This window comes from Octodon degus, unplaced genomic scaffold, assembly GCF_000260255.1.
Source record: "Octodon degus isolate 3935 unplaced genomic scaffold, OctDeg1.0 scaffold00122, whole genome shotgun sequence".
Taxonomy (NCBI): Eukaryota; Metazoa; Chordata; class Mammalia; order Rodentia; family Octodontidae; genus Octodon; species Octodon degus.
The window spans coordinates 3,708,840-3,731,334 of record NW_004524698.1 but is presented as its reverse complement, the minus strand read 5'-3'; the positions used below and the strand labels follow the sequence as shown (position 1 = coordinate 3,731,334).

General features: G+C 38.9%; 2 protein-coding genes across 2 annotated transcripts in view; one reads left to right on the top strand and one right to left on the bottom strand.

The window, feature by feature from the left end:
- Nufip1 (NUFIP1, FMR1 interacting protein 1) overlaps positions 1-20,823 on the bottom strand; it is a 49,821-nt gene extending 28,998 nt beyond the window's left edge. The window contains exons 1-6 of the mRNA XM_004640275.2: positions 20,403-20,823; positions 17,786-17,868; positions 15,488-15,586; positions 14,782-14,844; positions 13,879-13,955; positions 1,147-1,239 (exon numbers count right to left, since the gene is read on the bottom strand). Of these exons, the coding sequence (XP_004640332.1) occupies positions 1,147-1,239; positions 13,879-13,955; positions 14,782-14,844; positions 15,488-15,586; positions 17,786-17,868; positions 20,403-20,796 (809 nt within the window). The 5' untranslated portion in view covers positions 20,797-20,823. The remainder of the gene's footprint in view (positions 1-1,146; positions 1,240-13,878; positions 13,956-14,781; positions 14,845-15,487; positions 15,587-17,785; positions 17,869-20,402) is intronic.
- Positions 20,824-20,921: 98 nt separating this feature from the next.
- The window catches only part of Gpalpp1 (GPALPP motifs containing 1), a 24,755-nt gene continuing 23,181 nt past the window's right edge, over positions 20,922-22,495 (top strand). Inside the window, exon 1 of the mRNA XM_023700139.1 lies at positions 20,922-21,106. Coding sequence (XP_023555907.1) covers positions 21,019-21,106 — 88 coding nt within the window. The 5' untranslated portion in view covers positions 20,922-21,018. The remainder of the gene's footprint in view (positions 21,107-22,495) is intronic.

The window sequence follows — 22,495 nt, the reverse complement described above, 5'->3', positions numbered from 1 at the left end:
TGGCATGTGGTGCTGGGGGATTGAACCGCGGTCCCTGATGCTTTTGCTAAGCTTGTTCTAAGTAGGTGCTTTAGACCACTGAGCCATCTCTCCAGCCCGCTTCCTACATATCTTTAAAGTAAAACTTTCAAAGTCTAATCATAGTTAATCATGTCCAAAAGAGGGCAGGCCAAATAGCTGAGCCTACAAGCAGGCGCAGGAGCCAGGGCACACCGAGAGGGCAAGTGAGACGGGCGTGGTGGTGTGTGCCTGTAATCCCAGCCCTTGGGAGGCTGTAAAAAGGCGGATCACTATGAGTCCCATCTAGTAGTAAGACCCTGAACACCCTGTAGACCCTTCCCTAAACACAGAAAAAAAAAAAAGAAAAAAAATCATGTCTAAAAGAAGAAAAAAATTATTATAGCTATCATCTATGTGTTACGCAGACAAAGGTTCTCTAGAAGGATAAAATGGATTACTCTGGAAGGAGACTAGCTTAGAAAAAAAGACCGAATGGTTTTGTTCATGATACATCTTTTAAAAATCAGGCCAGCCAGATAGCTCAGTGAACTACAGTGCCTGCTTAGGCAGAGAGCAGTGGCTAGGGTTCGAACCCTGCCATGCTGTGCTGGCCTCGCCCCCGGGGGGCACGCTGAGATGGTTATTGAGACTAGGCATGGTGGTGCATGCTTGTAATCCCAGCACTTGGGAGGCTGAAAACAAGAGGACCAGCAGGAGTCCAATCTGTGTAATGAGACCCTGTAGAACCTATACTAGATACAGTTTAAAAAATGCTAATAAAAATAAAAATCAAATCCAGGGGCTACGGATTTTGCTCAGTGGTAGAATGTTTGTCTAGCAAGCTAGAAGTCCTGGGTTTGGTCCTTAGCACCAAAAACAAAAAATAAATCTCTCATAAAGGTAAAAAAACAAAAAAAACCTTCCTAAAAATAAAATCTATATATGTAAGTTATTTTAAGATATAGTTACAAAGTAACTACAAACAAGGTAAAAAGCAAAGATTTCACAATTAGGATTGTAGTGACTTTAAGATTTTGGCTTCTGCTCATTTTTATCACTTATAAGTATACTCCAATTAAAATAAACATGAAAAAAAATAAACATGGAAGATGTTTATGATTATACCAGCAATTTTGAGGAACTTACCCATACTGTGTCGTTGTCAATACTTCACCTCTCTTCTCTTTTTCAAGTTTTAATTTTTTTTTCCTTTCAATATTGGCCAGAGTTGGGTAGTTCCTAGGAAATAATAAAAAAAGTTTATTAAAAAAAGACTTCTGAAGTACAAATGTGAGCAACCAAGCAGGTCCTGAATGTGGAAATTTTTGCTCAATAATTAATAGTAAGTCATTATAAACCTTTAATTGCATGCAGAATTTTTCTAAGAGAAAAATCATAGACTATAATAATACTACTAAAAGTAGTATTGCTGCTGGTCTACAAACCTTGTTACCAGGCTGCAAGTAGATGAGGAGCTAATACTAGAATTAAAATGAATACACCATATCATATAATGTGCTCAAACTGATCTAATTAGTCTATTTAGCATGCACCCCCACAGATATGCTAAGATAAAGTTTACATATAGTCAATTACTTATGCAAATACATGCTAAGTATTCTCAAAGCTAGCAAGATGAGGAAGAGACCACAGTCTACCAGAAAAGACAGAAAAAACACAAAACAGCTATGACATGGACAAAATCAAGAATATAAAGATTAAGGGACTAAGAAGGAAAGGTTATATCAAAATGGAGAAATCTAGAAAGAATGAGACATGAAAGGAATCGGATTTTCAGTGATGGTAAGACAACAATCAGAAAAAAGTCAGGGTATCTGAAATAGAGCAAACAAGGCAAAAAAACCAAGACCTCATGAAATGTGAGACATAGCCAGAGAACAATTTTGTTAGAAACATGATATAGTTATAGGCAATTGGGCTGGAAAGGGAGAGTCAGGTCAAAATGTTTCTTGAATGGACTAGAATGTTTATATTTAATTCAGCAGGTGACAGGAAGCCACAGAAAGCTGAGAATAGGGAGAGAAATATACAAGGCCTTGATCAGATTAAATCTGACAGTAGTATGCAAGATGAATTGCTTTCTTTGCTTCTGGCAGAGCCTTGTGGAGATGTATGCCTCAGAATGATGGTGAGGACGATAGATCCCTGAAGTATAAAACGCAGGAGGGAACACACCTAGCTCTCACCACTCAACTTGGGACACTCCTCAGAGTAAATTTTGAGAAACATTAGTAAATTGTATTGTCATTGTGTCTAAAACAATTCTCTTTTTTTTTTTTCTTTTTTAAACATCTGCATTACTAACTTAAATAGCCCAGAGAATAAAAAGCCTATGGGTTTGCCATTCTGGACAACAGAAATGGAAATGACATTGAGTTAAGTGGTGAAGTAATCAGAAAAAGGCAATAAATTTCAATGACAGTGCAAAGCAACACACCCAGCCAAGAAAAATAACCTCCATAAATAAAAGATGATGAGTGTACAAGCTATAAATAAACCTAAGAGGAAAAGATCAAGGTCACTGGAGATAAAAATCTGACAGCCAGTCAGCAACATGTGACTATACTTTCAAAAAACATAGTCTAAGGTTGTATGAAGTAGACTCCGGCACTTAGAAGTGTGAAATGTTCTTCCTGTGATACTTAAAAATGGTCAGAGTGTCTCATGGCACCCTGTCAACTGGTTGAAAAGGAACACTGAGAAAAAAATAAAAATTGGAAAGGATTCAGAAAAGACTCAAGGATGATTAAGAGAGTGAAAAATAAAACCTCTGAAGAAAGATGAAAGGAACTATTTGCAGCTTCTAAAATAGCATGAGAAGTAACAATAAAATAGTTTTACAGGGAGGAGAGTATCCAGCTGTTCTCAATCTGAAAACACAATTTACATGTAGAAGCAGAAATGAGTAAAACAGTGATATTTTGCAAAGGGTCCACAGTAGCTAGGCATGGAATTCCAAGCTACTCAGTACTCACCACTACTCTCAAATTCATTTATTCTTCCCACTATGTTCCTTCCTATTTTTGTTCAGAATGTTGCAGACTGTTATTATGGTAGGACACATGCTAAACAGAAATTGGTAATTTGGTATAGCATGTGCAAACAAGCTAATGTTAAATATGTACCTTTCATGAGAAAGCATTTAAACATTTGTCATGGAAAGTGGACTTCAGGTAAGATATCAGAAAGAATTCTCTAAAATAGACATAAAAAGATGTTATGGAAGCTTCTGATGGGAACCCTTTCAAACAGCTTTCTTCTACTAGTAGATGAAAGTATTAAGTTCCTAACGTAAGAAATCTTCCAATATTCATTCCAAAGACAAATTCTTATTTTTCAGTTCTGAAATAAAACAGATCCTCTTACAAAATTTACACTGCTGTTATTCACCCAAAATTTAGCAACTTAAAACTAGAGAAAATAGAAGTATTAGAAAGCAAATTATCCCTCCAAAACAGGGAAAAAAACAAAAAACAAAACCCACGAGACCTGCCTACACACACAAACAACAATCAGGAAACTTCACTTCACCAACACACTGAGATACAAGAACAAGGAAGAATAAAGAGCTTTGGTAGAGTGTAGTGCAAGTGCTTATAATACATTTGAAATAACAAAACCTACTGAAAAAAATCATAAATTATGTCTTACACTGTACAGTACTATACAGAAGACTTACTCCTATATCTACTGGAGAATGGATGTTACAAAGTTATAAAGCTTGTAACAAGGCATATTTTCAGTTGGTTTCTCTGTATTTTATCTGCTAAAATCACTTTTCTCCCTGCAGTTCTCTTTCCTCAACAACACAAGAGCAATCAGTCCTAACATCAAATGTTTCTTTTGCACTTGTCCTTCTTTCATTTCTACTTCTTCTTTGACTCCTGCCTTGCCTACAAGTCTCCAGGGATGATCATTAATGTGCAATAGAGTCCATAAAGGGGCAAAACTATGTCAACCACTATCTCATATCACAGTGGCCACATTAATTTTCCCCAACTCTTTCCTTTTTCTCAAATTACTGCTCACTTACTGAGCTCTCCTAGGCTTATTCTCTATAAAACACAAACCATCAGCAAAACACAACAGCTTCAAAACAAGCTGTGCCACTGTATTTAAGTCTTTTCTAACTTCAAAAAGGTGTAACATTAAGAAGCTAACTATCTCTGCAAAAATTTTGAATGACCCATGGATACAAATTAAAAGGCTTTCCAGAGCCAGTGAGTAGTGCATCAGAAGAAAAACCTTACCATGGGACAGCAAATCAGAAGATTGCTACCCCACCTAGTGGACTCCCAGTATGTTGTGGTCTACTATTCAGTTTCTAAAATTGCGGTTTTGTAAACAACTCCTTACCATTCATTCTCCCTAATTAAAATTATACAGCAGTGGCATCTCAAGGTCAAGATTTAAGAAAGAATCACCTTTGGTGGGAGGATGGTTGGTGTTTTGAGGGTGACTAGTACAATGCTTTACAGTTTGTAAACTCAGCGAGGCCCTCTGAATTTTGCTAATTTGAAAACTAAGGAATAAAGACAAAGATGGACTTTCATTTAAGAACAATACATAAGGCAGAGCTTTAGTTTTCTTTCATCTCTGAAGTTTTCATCTGTGAAATCTTTCACAGGTCTTCTAACACAGCAATACACTGAGACTATCTTTCCTGCTTGTCAAAGAATAGAATGGCTTCATCACAGAGAATGAAATTCTCATAAAGACAATTCAACCAATGTAGAATTTATTCTTTTCAAATATATTTATGCATAAATATTTCATTTTAAATACTATGTGAAGTGTAAATATTCTAACATATGCATAGATTTTAAAGATACAGGACTGTTTATTTTCACATAAATCAATAGATATTTCTCTAGAACAAAATATTTCACTTAGCAAAGCTTTATAAATTGTATTACAAAAAAACAGGGAACATATATTTTTTAACATAGAAGTAACATTGTTCTTTCTTGACATCAGAGAAATGTTAAAAGTTGATTCCCAGTACTATTGTACTTTTTTGTAGCAAATGTTAAATATCACAAGTTATATATAAAATGTAAACTATGTGGTGATAGGTTATACAGTAATACACCATTTTTGTCTGTATACCAATTTTTAGACAGTAGCAGGTTGAATGTTTCTTTCCAGAACATGTTTTATTTCTACTGTGAAGACTTATGCTTTATCTGCTAAAAAGTTGTATATCCTCTCATATAAACCAACCATTGCTGCTTTGACTTAAAAAAAAAGAATTTATTCTTTTCAGAAATTCAAGTAATAACTTTTAAAACTTAGGGCTGACAAAGACAGAAAGTAAATATATTTTTGTAATGAATTTTTAAAAAATAGAGAGTGGAGAGAATAGTGTTTTTTGTTTTGTTTTTGAATGTATTTAGTTGTTACAGGGTCTCACTATACAGCTCAGACTCAGCGATCCTCCGGTCCTCAGCTTCCTTAGTGCTAGTATTACAGGAATACACCACCACGCCTGGACTCTGTGACTGGCTCAGCAACTCCTGAGAGTGGGCTGGCAAGCACGTGGTGCCCAGAATTGAACTGAAGTCCCTGAGCTTGCCTAAGCAGGCACTTTAGTCTGCTGAGCTATCTTGCTGGCCCCTTGTTTTGTTTTTGAGACAGGGTCTCAGTACATAATTTAGGCTGGCCTAAAGTCACTATGTAGCCCAGGTTGGCCTCGAACTTGTGGTGATCCTTTTGCCTCTGCCTCCAGAGTGCTGGGACTACACGCATAAACCACCCTACCTAGCAGTATAAGTATATTTTCAAGAAATCTACCAATTGAAATACTTCCTATATTTTCTAGTAATGAAACATAAAATGAAAACCACAGATATGCTATGAAGCAAGAACCTAGCAAGTTAGATAAATTCACCATGTGTTGAAAGACAATTTTAGAGAATGTGGTAAATCAGGCAACATCACAGATACAAGTGAACTTCATCCCGAATTGTTATCCTCATCATTTTAAGCTCCTCTAAAATTCAAGAATCTGTAATGTCACTTACTCCATAGATTGTATGCACTCCTTTTCCAATGCCCTTCTGATCACTACCTTTAGTCTACACTCAAAACTACAGCTAGATACCCCTGTCCTGCACAACAAGAACTACCAATAAGTAAACATTTGTTCAAGCCAATTCTTTACTCAAAATGATAGAGCAGCTTTCAAATTTTACTTACAGTTTTGAAATTCAACAAGCTTCAAACTGTGCCCCCAGGCTCAAAGCAAAGCAGCACTAACTGGATATTTCCCCTTCGTCTGTAACAATTTCACTTGAGGATGCCTCCAAATCACTTATGGCAACCAAGCAACCTTGTAGCCAATAAATCTGTATGTAAAATCTCCTGGTTAGAGCTAAAAACAAATCTATTGTTTTCCCAATGAAAGTGGGAAAACTAGGCTATATCCCTTTTACCTCTTTCTTCTTCCTTCCTAGAACATAGGCTTAAAAGAGTATGTAAGACCTTTCTGGAGGACAAGATGAAAACTACCTACTGAGCGAAAGTCTCTGCCCAATGGTACTATCAAGTGGCAACAGTGGCCCTGACTTCTTTTACTTGGGAAAAAGCAACCTCTTCACATTAAGCTATGTAATAAGGCTACTGTTTTACCTGAGTACAATCCTACCTGATGCAAGCACACCTGCACCCTAGCCATTCCACTTAATCTGAATGCTTTTCATGCTCAAACAAGAATTTCTTGGTTTAAAAATTCTCCCCCTATGTGAGTACATTAGTACACACCTGTAATCCCAGCACTCTGGGAGGCTGAGGCAAGAGGATTCCAAGTTCAAATCCCATCTGAGCAAGTCAGCAAGACTCTCTCAAAAAAAAAAAAAAAACAAGGGCTCAGGACATATCAGTGATTGAGCACCCCTGGATTCAATACCCAATATTGCAACAAGCAAACCAACAAAAAAACACTTCTGCTGCTAACAGTTACTTACCATATGACCAGCCAATGCTATTCTCAGGTTTTTATCAAATAAAAAACTCAGTCAAAACAAAATGCGTGAATGTTGACAAAGGCTTTCTAAAGGCTAAATTCTGAAAACAAAAATGCTCAAGTGGGAAATAAAACATGATACACAATGGAATAGAAAATATTCTGCAAGAATAGTGCTGCACATGGATGAATTTTGAGTCAAACTCAAGAAGGTACATACTGCCTAATTCCACTCATACAACAGTTTCCAAAACTTAGATCAGTGGTAGCCAGTTAGCATCTGAGGAGGCCAATCACGAAAACCACAATGGAATTTAGGGGGAGACGGAACACTGTTCTATTTGTGGTAGCATTTATGTAACTATGCACTTGTCAGAACTACCCCCTAGTAAGGCTGAATTATACTGTATGTATGCTATAAATTAAATTGGAAGTGGGTACTTGGGGACTTCATTTCTTTCAGTGGTGATAATCACACCCAGGGCTAAGCAGGTGCTCTCCCACTGAACTACACCCACTGCAGACTTCACTTTTCATAGGAAGCCCTTACAAAACAAAAACAAGTGAACACCCTGCTTTCCAAAGACTCCGAGTTCTCCTTTATCACATATTATCATTCCAACATAGCTTAAAATTAAAGTTTTAACTGCCCATGTTCTTATAGGCACTTAACATGTCCCAGGTCTCTCATTTGAATGAATCTTAAAGGTCAAGCATTGACTCCTGTCTGGTTCTGGAGTCTATAGCCACAAACAGAAAAACTTTGCCTTTACAAAAAATACAACTACAATAAATGTAACTCTCATTTTCAAACTAAACTGTTGAGAATTTATTATAAGTTATTATTCTAAAGTCGTTGACATTTCTTTCTTTTAATGTATTTAGTTGTTACAGGGTCTCACTATGCACCTCAGACTAATAGTGATCCTCCTGTTTTCAGCCTCCCCAGTGCTGGGATTACAGGTGTGCACCACCACGCCTGGGCTTAGTCACTGGCTCAGCACGCCCCGGGGGTAGGGCTGGAGGGGCATGTGGGACCAGGGCCCTGGTCTCTGTGCTTGCCAAAGCAGGTGCTCAGTTCGCTAAGCTATCTTACTGGCCCTAAAGTTGAGATTTCTTAACATGTGAAAATCATGGCGCCACAGAGATAGCTCAGCAGACTAAGCGCCTGCTTGGCAAGTGCAAGGACCCAGGTTCGATCCCTGGTACCACATGCTATGCCAGTTCTGCCCCAGGTTTGCAGAGCTGGCCACCAAGACAAGGCGTAGTGGCACACATCTGTAATCCCACAGTGGGGAGGCTGAAAAAGAAGAGATCACTATGAGTCCGAGCTGCATAGTGAGACCCTGTCCCCAAATACATATTTAAAAAATTTAAAAAACAAACAAACAGGTATTCTTCCAGGGACTTTCGTATAAATACATGCGACCTAAGCTAGTTTTTATCTTCAAATAATATTCCCCAAGTTTCTCCAGCTAATAGAATTTTCTTCCTTTAATCACTTGTAACACAAAACCACAAGGGGGCATTGTTCATGCAGAGAAAAGCCGCTTCTGAATACAATGTATTCTAATAGAGATCAATTTCATCTGTCCTGGTAGTCTACCCTATGTGGTGAGAATATGACATCAAAACTGCAACCACTGAAGTGCTAATAATTACACTACTGGCTTCCAACCAGTTATTAATTAGATCACTATATATTTGGACAAATTCTCTAAAAATAAAGGTACTATTCAAAACATGACTGATAAATACACATTCCAGCAAAATTCTCTAATCACTTCCCTTGCGTATATTAAAACAGAATTACAACACACTCATAGCAAAAATAATTTCAAGCCCTACTTACATAAATTAACATTTATAAATGTTCCTATTTTCTATGGCACCGTGGGATACAAAGGGCCATGTAAAAGATTTTCTTATTTTTCTAATGCTTATGATTCATTCAGGGAAAAAAAATGTGAAAAAGCTCAACAATAAGTGACATCTATGTTAGAGAGGAACAGGGAACTCTATCAGAGATGAGTAAGACATTCCTCTACTATGGTTGCACTAACATATATTTGCAGAAGAGGTACTATATCAAAATGAAGAAAAGTATCCTCTAAGTGGCAGGATTGCTGCTGGGCCACGAACAATGAGAACTCACAGACGGAAAAAGAACGAGTTTCTAGAAGCAATGGCATGAGCAAAACTAAGGTAAAAACCTGCAGATGAGGCTAAATTAACAAGTTTGGCTAGGACCAAAAGCCCTGATAGATAAATAAATCATGTGGAAATAACCACAAAAGATAAAATGGAATTGACCATCAGTTCTAAGGGCCTTTGTTTTTAATGGCATTTTCATAGGCTAAGATAAAATCAGTTTAATAAATATTTACATTTTAACCAGTCACCTATGTATCATATGTATGTAAAATACATACTAAACAATCTAATTTTCCAACTAAAGATAAAACAAGGGAAAAAAAATCTAAACTTCTCATTTGTCAACTAAGTTCCTTTGGCCAGAGGCCACTGTGGGTATTCACTAGTAGCATGAATTTTAAGTCTCCTCGGACATGGCAACTGAGTCAGAGTTGAGATTCAGCCAGATGAGTGAGACAAATGCAACACCAAAGCTGAGACAGTGACCAGAGTGGCTACAGGGAGCTGAATGGGGCAGAGAGAGCCCTGAAGGCAGAAGCAGAGGAGGAAAAGAGTTAAAAGATGGAACTACCAGCTAGTCCAGATCCAGCTGAAAACCTGAGAGCTAGAGGGATGGAAAGTGATACTCAAAGAGTACATCTGTCTTTAAAAACTAGGGGGTAGCCATCAAAGTGAGTACAGGAATGCTGAGGCAGAAAGGTAAGGAATGAATTCAAATTAAACAGACTTCTGTTACAGCATCTACCATGCCAAGGGCAAATGGCAATGGCTGTATCTGTCGCTTAGAATTACTGGCAACAGCACCTATGTCATCGGCAAATGAATGAGTGAATAAAGTAAATGTGGTACGTACTTATACACAAGGTACTACTTTGCCATAAGTAAAGATAAAATTGAGGTATTAAAAGGCAAACGGTTACAACTTGAAAACAAAATATTGCATGGCTGCATGAGAAACTAAAAAAGAAATTACGCATACACACACACATATGAATAAGCACAACATAGCAGATAATTAGGAACTAAGAAGTCCAAATAACCCAATATCCAATTGTTTCAAAAGTATTTTAATATAGAGGCTCGGGGCTGGGGAGATGGCTCAAGCTGGCAAGCACAATGACCCGAGTTCGATCCCCAATACCACGTGCCACGCTGGCCCAAAACCAGGAATGGTTGTGCATGGCTGTAATCCCAGCGCTGGGGAGGCTGAGACAGGAGGATCACTGTGAGTCTGAACTGCACAGAGACCATTATGGCTTGTGTATAGCTTTGCTCCCGAAGCAGCACACAGTCGCGCGGCAGCTTCCGGAGTGTGTGACGTGACCGACTCCTGCGCTGCACCTGCCCTGGGGCAGGCAGTCTGCATTATAATGGAAGCAGGGCTGAGAGGCAGGCTAGCCCCCTGAGCAGCTGCCTCTCCCTCTGCACTCTAGCTCGCTGCCACAGGCCCTCTGCCTTGGAGCCTGCTTAGTACCGACTGAAACCTCCACTGACTGAGAGCTAAGTACACCTTTCCCTCTTTCATTTTGGGTGTTGGGTATTTGTCCCAGGGCAAAAGAGTAACTGAGACAGAGACCCTATAGAAAAAGAATTATGATACGCAGTGTATTAATACTGTTAGTCTCTATTTGGTTATGAAATTTTGTTCTTTTTCATATGAGCATTTTTTGGTATTTTCTTTAGTATCTACATGTATTACGTAAAAATAAAAAAATTACTGGAGGTGGATGTCAGAATTAAAGAGCAATACAGGTAGATGTTGGGATGCCAAGGCAGAAGCCAAGGCAGAAGGCCAAGGACTAATTTGGAATTCCCATCAAGGTGATTCTTCATGTCAGAAAATCAGTCACTTTTTATTCTTGTCTGATGGACCTTTCCATAGCAATCTGAACTGCTAACCATATCCTCTACCTTGAAGTTCTCCCCTCCATTGGTTTCCACAACTCGGCATGCCGTCATTTTCCTCAAGAGAATTAAACATTTTTAAAAGGGGCTCACACCCCCAATTGCACTGGCCTTCAAATGATCAAAGTCAGGGCTAAGTAGGGGTGGGGAGGGAGACACAACACCTAGTATCTTACTGGCTAGGCCATTTTCATCCGAGTTTGCAGGATAAAATTTTTAACACCATTACTGTCAATTCTTCAAAATCTATCAATGAAGTTAACTCTTCTGGTTTGCTTATTCTTCTGTCTCCAACAGTAAGGCAAAAACCCCAAAAGATCTCTTTGAAAGAGTAACACACACAAAAAAGCCCCTTTTATGAAGAGAAATAAGCCTATCTATAAAGAAGCCACCTACAGGAAGGAAGAAGCTTCATATTCAGGGCATCAGAATCCTTTGCAAACTCCAACTACCTCCTGGAGCCAACTCCTTCAACTTCTAGGTTTGACCTTGCAATTGCCTACTGGACCCTTATCATTGCCAAAGTTGAGTCTGTCACATCATATACCATTTAACAGTAAATAAACACATATTTTTCACATGTAAACTCTAGGCACTGTGCAAAGTGCAACAGAACCAAAGACAGCTAAAAGTAGGCCACACATAATATGTGACAAATCTACTGTGGTTGCACTAACATATATTTGCAGAAGAGGTACTAAATCAAGTTTTAAAAGGTAGTTTGGTACAGGGACTAGTATATAATCCATATGCTTACAACAAGAGTATTTTTTCTTACCAATACTTTATTAATAAAGGAAACAGTACACAGATTTGTCTTCTAGTATAAGCTCCCGTTGTTATAAACTGGCACTCTGGTAGCAGTAAAATGCAGGAAATGAAAAATAAGAGAGTTATAAGTCAGGAAATTTTAATAATATGCCTTATAAGCAAGATTTCAGGTCAGGGATGTAGCTCAGCAGCACAGCACCTGCCTGGCAAGCACAAGGTCCTAAGTTTGATTCTTGGTGTATACACACACACACACACACACACACACACACACACACACAAAGAGAAGCTGCAAGACTTTGCCAGAGAGAAAGGGATCCTAGACTATTTTAAGTAGCCTAGATTCCTTCATTTGTTAAACAAAGATGTTCTTGAAATGCTGTCACAGCCATTAAATTCATGTTGACTGACTGAACTATCCTTGTTTGAAAATTAAATTTATCTAATTATCCCTTTACCTTCATATAATTTTTTCTGCAAACTTGGTTAGTTATATACTTTTACTGAATTTTGTTTGTTTTCAATTCATTCTAAATCTTTTTTTTTTTGTATTGGGGATTGCACTAAGCTACACCCTATTTTGAGATAGGATGTTGCTAAGTTGCCCAGTCCCCAGAATGCCATCCATCCATCAAGTCATTCATTCATTCATTTTTGAGACAGGCAGGGTCTCACTATGTAGCCCACACTGGCCTTCAACTTGCAAGCCTCGTGCCTTAGCCTCCTGAATGCTGGAATTATAGTCAGGCCAGGCTTGGCCCTGAATTTGTTTCTTTGCTTTCCCTCAGAATTATCTCTTTAAAGACAGTAACTAGTTATTTCACAAAACAGCACAACATCTGGCATATCAATACCTATGTAAGTATAGCTGAACTAAAAATGTTTAAGTTGAACAAAGTACAAATGTAACCTGCTAAAAATTTTAAGTCTCTTTCTTGAACTTTAAAATAAGTCATTTTCATCTCCTGCACTTATTTTTTTAAGACAATTTATTCATTTATTTTATTTGGCTGGCTAAGCCCACCCTGAGGGTGGGGCTGGCAGGGCATGCGGTGATGGGGATCAAACCATGGTCCCCTGTGCCTGCCTAAGCTTGCCTGAGCAGGCCCTGTAGACAGCTGAGCTATTTCGCCAGCCCCCTCCTTATTTGGCCCTTATTATTCTGGCTCATATTATCTGAGAAGACGGCGAAACAGAGCCATAGCGAGATTTTCCCATTTTAGAATGTATATTCTAGCTATACATTCATTAAACTTTTTTCCCTTATTAAGTATTAAACTACAGATCATGTGGTAAGGCTTGAATTTCTTAAACGTGTGAACTACAAGAATGAATTCTTGGTCTTTTTATAGTTAAAAATAACCACCTGTATGTTTCTTGATGTGCCTCTTCTGCCTACTATACAGTATTTATTCAATAATTTTGTGTTTAAACACAGCAAGTACGTTTTAAAAATAAAAGCGCCCAGCCGTTATTGCTTCAGATACTAAACAATAAGTAGCAATTAACTGCCCCTAAAAGAGAAGGGTATAATCCAGTTATTACATATTTGTTATATAAACGTAGCACTCCTGGTCAGTGTTCCCAAAAAAACTATCTTCAACAACAGTTTTAGCAAATGTGGTTTACAGACCCCTTCCTCAGTATAAGTATTATAAAGGAATTCAATGAATTTAACTTCTTTAATAAAAATGATTATTTTTAAACAATCAAGTAACAGAATCCTCAAAATCATGACATACTAATTCTGTTGTTGCTGTTGTTATATTTTAGTAAGGGCCTACAGGGTGTTCAGGGTCTCACTATACAGATGGGACGTGTAGTGATTCTCCTGTTCAGGGCCTCCCAAGTGCTGGGATTACAGGCATGAGCCACCACGCCCGGTCTCAATTCCTGACTCAGTGTGCCCCCGGGGGCGGGGCCTGCACAGCATTAATTCTGAAGAACAAAATCAGGATCAGTCATTTTTAATTAAATGACTGTAATGCTATAAAAGACCAAACTGCCTTTGTGATGTGCCCTGGGACGGCAGTCACGCCCCTCGTCTGGAACCTTCTACTCACTTCCTTCTTTCTTCCCTCCACCTCGCGATCTCCTCTGGGGTATCCAGCTTGATCTTCTTCATGCCAGGAGCATGCATCTAGGCGCAAAGAGACTACTGAACATCAGGAAGCATGATGTATGCCTCTGACTAAGCAGGACATTGTTTCCAACATTGAATTTACAAGCGAAAACAAATTAAAAAACTATGGCAAATAAGCCCATTTTTATACAACCTTATAACTTATTTTAAAGGAGAAGGAACAATTTTATGCAGTTTTATTGATACTATTAATATATGAAAATGGAATAACATAGTTACAAAGCACATGTATATTTTCTCTATTGACATTAAACACCCAAATGAATAGCTTACCAACCAAAATTGAGTGGAAGCTAAAGAAATGCACAGATAAGACAATTTTATGTAGCATGACACAATAAAATCAGCATAGAATTTACAGTTAAGAAACTCAAAAGGTAAGAATCAGTTCTGAGGCCTTGAGAAAATCCAACCCCTCCCCCAATATTTATTTACTTTGCACAGATGTTTTTGAGTCTGAAATTGAGCAAAAATTTTAAAGTTTTCCTAGAAAGTAGAAAGTATAGCAAGGAACAGTGGCCTGTGATCTGGTACCTAGAAGGCCACGGCAGGAGGATTCCAAGTTCAAATCCAACTTGGACAATTTAATTTGGTAACTCAGTAAGACCTCACCTCAAAATAAAAAACCGTAAGAAGTGCAGTATGTAGCTCATGTGAAGGCCTTGGGTCCAATCCCCAGTACCACAGGGGGACAAAAAAGGACAAAGTACTCCATAAATGTCACTTATAATTAGATGATTAAATGATAAGATATGATGATCACAGATTAAGTACAGCATATATCAATAAAAGGCTACGGTTTAAAAAACATGAAAAAACTTACGTTTCTCCAGTGGAACTGCACAATCTTCTCATGTGCACTAAAAGAACAATCTACTTCAGGACACTGTAAGAAGTTTTTTTAAAAACCATTTAATGTTTTGCATATTAAAATTCTCCTACTATTCACATATACACATTCTATTCATACTACATAATTATCCCATCTGTGTAGTACTGTGCCTCCATTCTTATGTCAATTGCAAAACAGAAATCACTACAAACTGGAGCTGCATTTAAAAAGGAATGACATTCACTAAGTACAGCGCACCGCTATATACCTCATTTTATGTTGAATTTATTAAATGAAAAGAGAACTTTTCCAAATCAAGAACTTTTACAATTGTAAACATTCTGGCCAATTTTTTTTAAGCACTTAAAATCTGGACCATCTTACAGGATGGTATGCCACAGCAAGTATCAATACGGTTAAACCATCTGGGCCTTTAAGGTAGAGAACTCAAAGGTGAACAAGACAGGCCTCTCAGCAGGTTGAGGAGCTTCTAGGTCTTCCTCTTTGCTGCCATCTGACCTGTCCCTAAAGCGGTGGTCACCCCACTTCCAAACTGCAAATCCCTAGGCCACTATCCCCAGCTGTCAAGTCATTAAACATTTCTATAAAAACCAACTTGTAAAAAAAGCTTTCTACCAAGAACACAAATTAAAGCCCATTTTGCTACACAAATTTCAAGACAACTAGGAATACTTACTTTTGTATGTTCAGACATGTGTTGATCATACTTTTCTTGATTTTTAAAACCACGATCACAGGTATCACAAAAAAAGTAAAAAATGGGTTCCTTTCTTCTCTGCAAACAAAAAGAGGCAATAGACTGTGGTTTAAAAGTCACAGTCAATAATAAAAATATAACTATCCTTCTAGTTAAACACATTTCGATTTCACATAACCTTTATGCAAGCCATGCTTAAAGTATCTGTTTAACATTACAATAAAAAATACAACTATTAGTCACTCTCAAAATACTCCTTCACTTCAAACACAAAAAGTCCCATCATCCTTATAACTTTCTTGAAAAAGTTCCAGAGACTCATTTCATAGCTTTACCAAACGGGGTCAAAATTATGATAAATATTGCTGGCACACGCAATCCAACAGGAAGGCAGCCTCAGACAAACATCACTGTCCTCATGCACATCACTCACTGGACAGGACACTAAGAAACCTCTGGCCATTTCCTAAATTCAAATAATCAGGGATGGCAAATGGATTGATTCAGGACATCAAGGCAGCGATGACAGTGCAACTAAGGATCTTTGTATATGAGAATTTCCAGAACTACGTCAGAAAGTAGTAAGAATAATGGGGTAAGTGCATTCAAAGAGAGAAGGATCATTTTTAGGCTGATTAATGGCAATGTGTCTTTACTGTAATAAAGTTTTTAAATCTAAAATTTCACTTATTTTTAGATTAATCCTCACATGTGCATATGCTTCTAAGTACATCTCTCAACAGATTGCTTGCTTTTTAAATTTTTAACAAAAATACTAACAAAAGCTAAGCATGATAAAAATCCTTTAAATCTAAATATAGTGAATATAAGGGCTGGCCAAATAGCTCAGTGGATTAAAGCACCTGCAAGCAGGCACAGGGGCTGGGGGTTTGATCCCTGGGCAGGCTCTGCCGGCCCCGCCCCCAGGGCGCACTGAGATAGCAACTGGCATGCCCCTGTAATCCCAGCTCCTGGGAGGCTGTAAATAGGCGGAGCGCTACAATCTAGTAGTGAGACCCTGAACACCCTGTAGACCCTTTCCTAAAATACAAATAAATAAAGAAATAAACATAGTGAATGTAAACTATGAATAAATTTCAAGTTGATAATCTAATCAGGATTTAGTACAAAATAGCAAAGGGATCTAAAAATAAATATTCAAGATAAGAATATTTTCTCTTTTTGGAAAAATATTTCATATATAGTTTTAAATTTACAGAAAAGGAATACAAGAACTATGTAGGTAAAAATTAGTTGTTTGTGGTTCATACTGTGTGATTCATAAAACATCATTATTATTTAGTACTATAGAAACTATTGGAAATAATCTCTAATTCTTTAATACTGGGGATATTATACTTGTGAAACGACATCAACATGAACTACACAGTTTTCATGCCAATTTTCGTAACTTCATGTACATTGGTCAACTTATTCTAAACTATTGGAATTGCCTGCATGCCTTAAATTTGAAATACTGTATCTGTTAGTTACATAATAAAGGAAACCTACTTTAATACAAAAGTACAAAGAATTCTTCACTAAAAGAAAATTTCACAAAAACGACTACTCACTAGTTAAAAAACTGAAGCATTTACAATGAATACACTCAGTAATACACTCAGTCTGAATTTCAAACATTAATTGAAACACTATTCAACATGCAAAAAGGACTTTTAAGTTAGAAACATTACATTTAGTTTTACTGGAATATAACATAAGCACAATAAACTGCTTTGGTACTAATCTGTTCTTAAAATATCCTTCTATGTTAAAAAGCAAGGACTATGAAAAAAGGTTCTTTTGTTACAGTTTTTTTTGTTTTTGTTTGTCTTTTTGAGACAGGGTCCCACTATGTAGTTCAGGCTGGCCTCAAACTTGCAATGTTCCTCCTGCCTCAGACTCCCGAGTGCTAAGACTACAGGCATGCACCACTATACGTGGCTTATAGTTAAGGTGCCCTTCTATCACTCACCTCCCAATCTGCTAGTAATTTATTTTATTTAAGTTTAATAACATTTACATTTATTTGTAATCACTTTTTCAATTATTTTTACTCTTGATGCTGTTTATTCTGTTTTCTTCTACAATTGTTTACTTCTCAAAGTGATTTTAAAATTTTTATTTATAGCTAAGATCCTTGAAAATCCTATTAGAGCAAAGCTCCACTGTGTCAGAAACAGATGTAAGACACTACAACAGTTATAATAGAAATAACAGTTAAAACACAGTAACACAGGAACCAGAGGGTCATATTCAAGAATATCTCAGAAATACCTTCTTTTTCTGCTTTTTGCTGGGAGAGAAGTTGAAGTTAGCGAAGTTTGGATCATATTTTTGTGGAAAATAAGAATATTTACCTGATGAACAAAAAGAAACAAATTTTTACAAATACATAATTGTTTAATTATTTATCACAGCATACCACCAACATTTGCATAAATATACCAGTAAACTACTTCTTCCGGGAAGAACAGTTAAAAACATACTAGTGGCTGGGGAGATAGCTCAGTGGTCCAACTGCCTGACTGGCAAAGCTCAAGGACCTGGGTTCAATCCCTGGTACTGCATGCTATGCTGGCCACCAAAACCAGACATGGTGGTGCATGCCTGTAATCCCAGCGCTGGGGAGGCTGAGACAGGAGGATCACTACGGCTGCGTAGCAAGACCCTGTATCAAATAAATTAAAAAAAATTTTTTAAAGTGTTAGCAAAGATTACTAGTTTTAAGTATTTTTCAAATAAACACTGGTGAGATTACATATCCACAAATTTTTTGGTGTCTAAATACAATGGACAACCTATTCAAATGAAACTCCTTCAGCTAGTCCAAACATTATAAATCTAAATAGTAAAATCTCTATCCTTAATCTTTCATACCAGGAAAACAGAACCTTGTGAAATATATCTCTTAAATCCCATCACACCTTTCATTCTCATTGCCATCACCCAACTCAGAAACTCCAATCTTTTGTAGATTACAGTGCCACCCTCCCCCAGACTATCTTCCCCTCCCCTAACCCTTTCTTCTAGTAACTTTGCATAACCGTACCACAAAACTAATTTTTCAATCACCTCACATATTGGCTCAAAAACTGCACATGTGGGCTGGCGAGATAGCTCAGCAGACTAAGGGCCAGCTTTGGCAAACGCAGGGACCAGTCGATTCCCAGTCTCGAAAGCCATGCCAGCCCCACCCCTGGGCACACTGAGCTGGAAACGAGTTGGGCTTGGTAGCTCATGCCTATAATCCCAGCACTGGGGAGGCTGAAAACAGGAAGATCACTACAAGTCCAAGCTGCGTAGTAAGACCCTGTACCAAATAAATAAATGAAAACAAACCAAAAAAACCTGCAAATGGCTTCCTAGAATGTTCCAATAACATTCCAGTTTATTTTTTCTTCCTACCCCTTCTCCCAAAGGTTTTACATATTCTGCTTCCATCACACCAGAACACTGCAATCTCCAAAACTCACTTTTACTGACATTTCTTTGCCTATGCCTAAAAAGTATTGCTCTCAAAATTCTACAAACCTTTCAAGACATTTCTTGCAAGTTTTTCCCCACTTTTTTTGCACAACATAATTACCTTTTACATGTTTTTATCACAACACTGTGCTGTGATTTATTCTTATAAACCTATCTCATTTGAGTCTGTCAAACTCACATGCCTGGTATCTGGCACACAGTAAACACTGTTTGAATTCGATTTAATACAAACAGGATCTTAAACAGAGTTGGATAGTGGTTTTAAGTGGAAAATCTGCGACATTTCTTCCTAAAGTACAGACTCATAACAAATTTCACTATCTCTACTTGTTATGAATATACTTCACACTCAACTCCTGATCTTCTAAATCTGCCTCACCTACATCTCTTTCCTATGTCAGCTAGTTAAAACTCCATCCTTAAAGTTGTTTGGCAAAAACTTCCAAGTTAACCCTTCACTCTTCTTTAATCTCATCTCACATTCTGTCTTTGGATAAATCATTTTGACCCTACCTTTAAGTTATATCTAGAATCTGAACACTTTTCATCACCCCCAGATTTCCACCTGGTCCAAGACGTCACCAGAACAACTGGGATAGCTTTCTAACTGGCCTCGCTTTCAGTCAGCTCCCATCAGTTGTCCCCTTAATCTCATCAAAACATAAACTGGATTATCGCATGCTCCCCCACAACCCATCTCACAGGAACAAAGGCCAAAGCCTCATCATCTAAAAGAACCTAGCAAGGCTGCCCTCTTCCCCAGTCATCTACAAATGTAACCACGAATCCATCTTTTCTGGCCACTTCTGATGTGTGCTGCAGATCCCGCCTCAAAGCCTTTGCGTTTGCACTTCCTTCAATCCTCATCGCTACTCATCCAGACATAAGTACAATGATCTGATATTGCACTCTGAAACTATGCTCAAACGTCTCTTTCCTGGAGAGACGATGCTATTTAAAAATGCAACTGTACCGGGCATGCTGGCATACGCCTGTAATTCCTGCATTCAAGCGGCTAGGAAGACGGCCATGAGTTCAAGGCGAGATCCTGCCTTTAAAAAATAGTAATAATGCCTAGTTATCTTTTATCTCTCCACAGAATTGATTGTCCTCTAATACACAACTTTACTGTCTTTATTCCTACATTAGGGAGATGACGATAAGCTACATTAAAAATAAGGATTTCTGTGTTACTATTACATTCTCAGCCCCTGACATACAGCTGGAATTTAATAAATAACAACTGTATTTAATGAGTAGGCAGGGGACATAATCCAATAGGATGTATCTTGAGACATTAGCAGATTTCAAGGGCGCAGGGCAGAGTGGAGACAGGATAGGGAAAATGGGAAGAGGGGATAAACGGGAAGGTACAGAGGTGGTACCGAGAAGAAGAACTGCATACCTGGCGGGTTGTGGGGATTCTGATATCGAAGGTAACTACCAGGCGAGTGTCCCCAATACCATAATGTCGAAGCCTGGAAATTGTAGGGATAGCTGCTGAGTTGAGGCTGAGCATCAAGGGAGGTCTGGACGTCGACAGGGGGCTGCGCCCCAGGAAGAATCTGGGCGTCGAAGGGAGGCGGCGCCCCGGACAGAGACTGCACCTCCACGGGAGGCTGCACGACGGTGAAAGGCTCCGGCCCGGCCGCTTGAGACGACGAAGGAGGTGGCGGTGGAGGGAGCATCGCCCAGAGTGTCCAATTGTCGGGCCGCGGAGTGCTGTTAGGTAGGGACCCCAGATCGGGGGCTGGAAACCACCCAGCTGGAGTCCCGAAGTCACTAGCCTGTTGAGCCATGCCGCTCTCCTGGAACGATACACAACGTGCGCCTGTGTAACAGGGTTTATACGTCACTTCCGTTACTGAGAAGCACACGGCTCGGCCAACCACAGGCGGATGCGTCATCGATCAGCGCCGAAAAAACTTCCGGCATTCGCTGCACTTCGCGACCGGGCCTTTTAGGATAGCTCTGACTCGGTTGTCTAGACTTGCACGCGTGACCAGCGTCTGCCACCGCGGATGGCAAGGGACCTGATCGGGCCGGCGCTGCCGCCTGGCTTCAAGAACCGCGGGACAGCGGAGGAAGAGGAGCGGGACCCGAGCCCGGGTAAAAGAAGGCGTGTCCCCGTGCGCCAGGCCCACCCGCCCTCTGTACAACCCTTCTCTTAAAGAAAACTAAGGACTAGGAGGACGGAGGAGTGGAGAGTGGGCGCCGCCAGACCCCAGCCTCCCGAGTCTCGCAATAGGGAGGAGGCGCCTCAGAAACCTAGGTTTGGCCTGATAATCATTATAACCACGGTAGATTCACAGTTGGTGCTTAATGTGAGACAGACTTGGTGCTGATTGGACAGCACACGTTCAGTCTAATTTTCCCAGCGTCTGTACGAGGAAAAGATTACTTTTGCCGTGTTATGTATCAGGTCACCAAGGCCCAGACAGGTGCTCAGATGACCTAGCTAGCTGTTAGGGGGGCCCAAATGAGAACGAAATCGCTCTCTCAGCCTCTGACCGGTACTGCTTTCTGCCTTACAGGGCCTTGCAGGAGACCCAGGGCCCTGTAATCGCCCACCTGCTTTCCTAGCGCCGCATTCCGTCCTTGCATCTGGCGCACACAGCCTGTGCCTCAGCGGGTCCCGCAGTTTCTGTGCTCTTCCTCATTGCTAGGCTTCTGGCCTCTGGTTGCACTTTTACATGCATCTAACAAAATCCTGGCAATCCTTCAAGGCCCAGGTGACCCCTCTAAGCTCTGTGAAGGCTCTTATCTTTACTTAACCTCGGGGTTTCCCATTTTTAAATTACATTGTATATTTAAATGTTGTATTTGAACATACCAGTCTCCACTATTTCACTGTGGACTTATGTGGCCTTCTACCTTAACACATAATAGATACTTCCTATATGCGTCCCAGACTCCTTCATACATATTTATCTTGTTTTCTGTGCTAATGTGTAGCCTGGGACTGACGCTGTAGTCGAAAAAGAGTTTCACAGAAAGAATAGCACAATTATTCCTGAATCAAATTTTTCTGTTCTGTCTATCCAAAAACTATTCCACCAGAATGGTTTTCACTAGAAAGTTCCTCTCACATCTCATTTCTGTTATAGCCACTATAAAGTATTACTTTTATTTTAGCCAAGTACTTTCCATCAAATGAAAATTAAAGAAAAATGTGAGTTCCATTGGATGAATGGATACACAGCTAACGGTGTATCCATTTTACTCTTGGTGGATGTTTGATTACATTTTTCTGGCAATTACAAAGAGTGCTGCTGTACATTGTTAGAAATGCTTCACTTATGTGCACTGAAGTACTGCCAATTTATTAAGTTGTCAGCAAGTGTAAGAATTCCAGTTTTTCTGCATTCTCTTTAATACTTATTTTTTCTTCTTAATGTATTTTATACTTGATAATCCATGGCAGTTTTAATTTGCAATTCCCCAGGAGGAAAAAAATGAAAGTGACCACTTTTTTTTTTTTGTGATCACATATTAAGC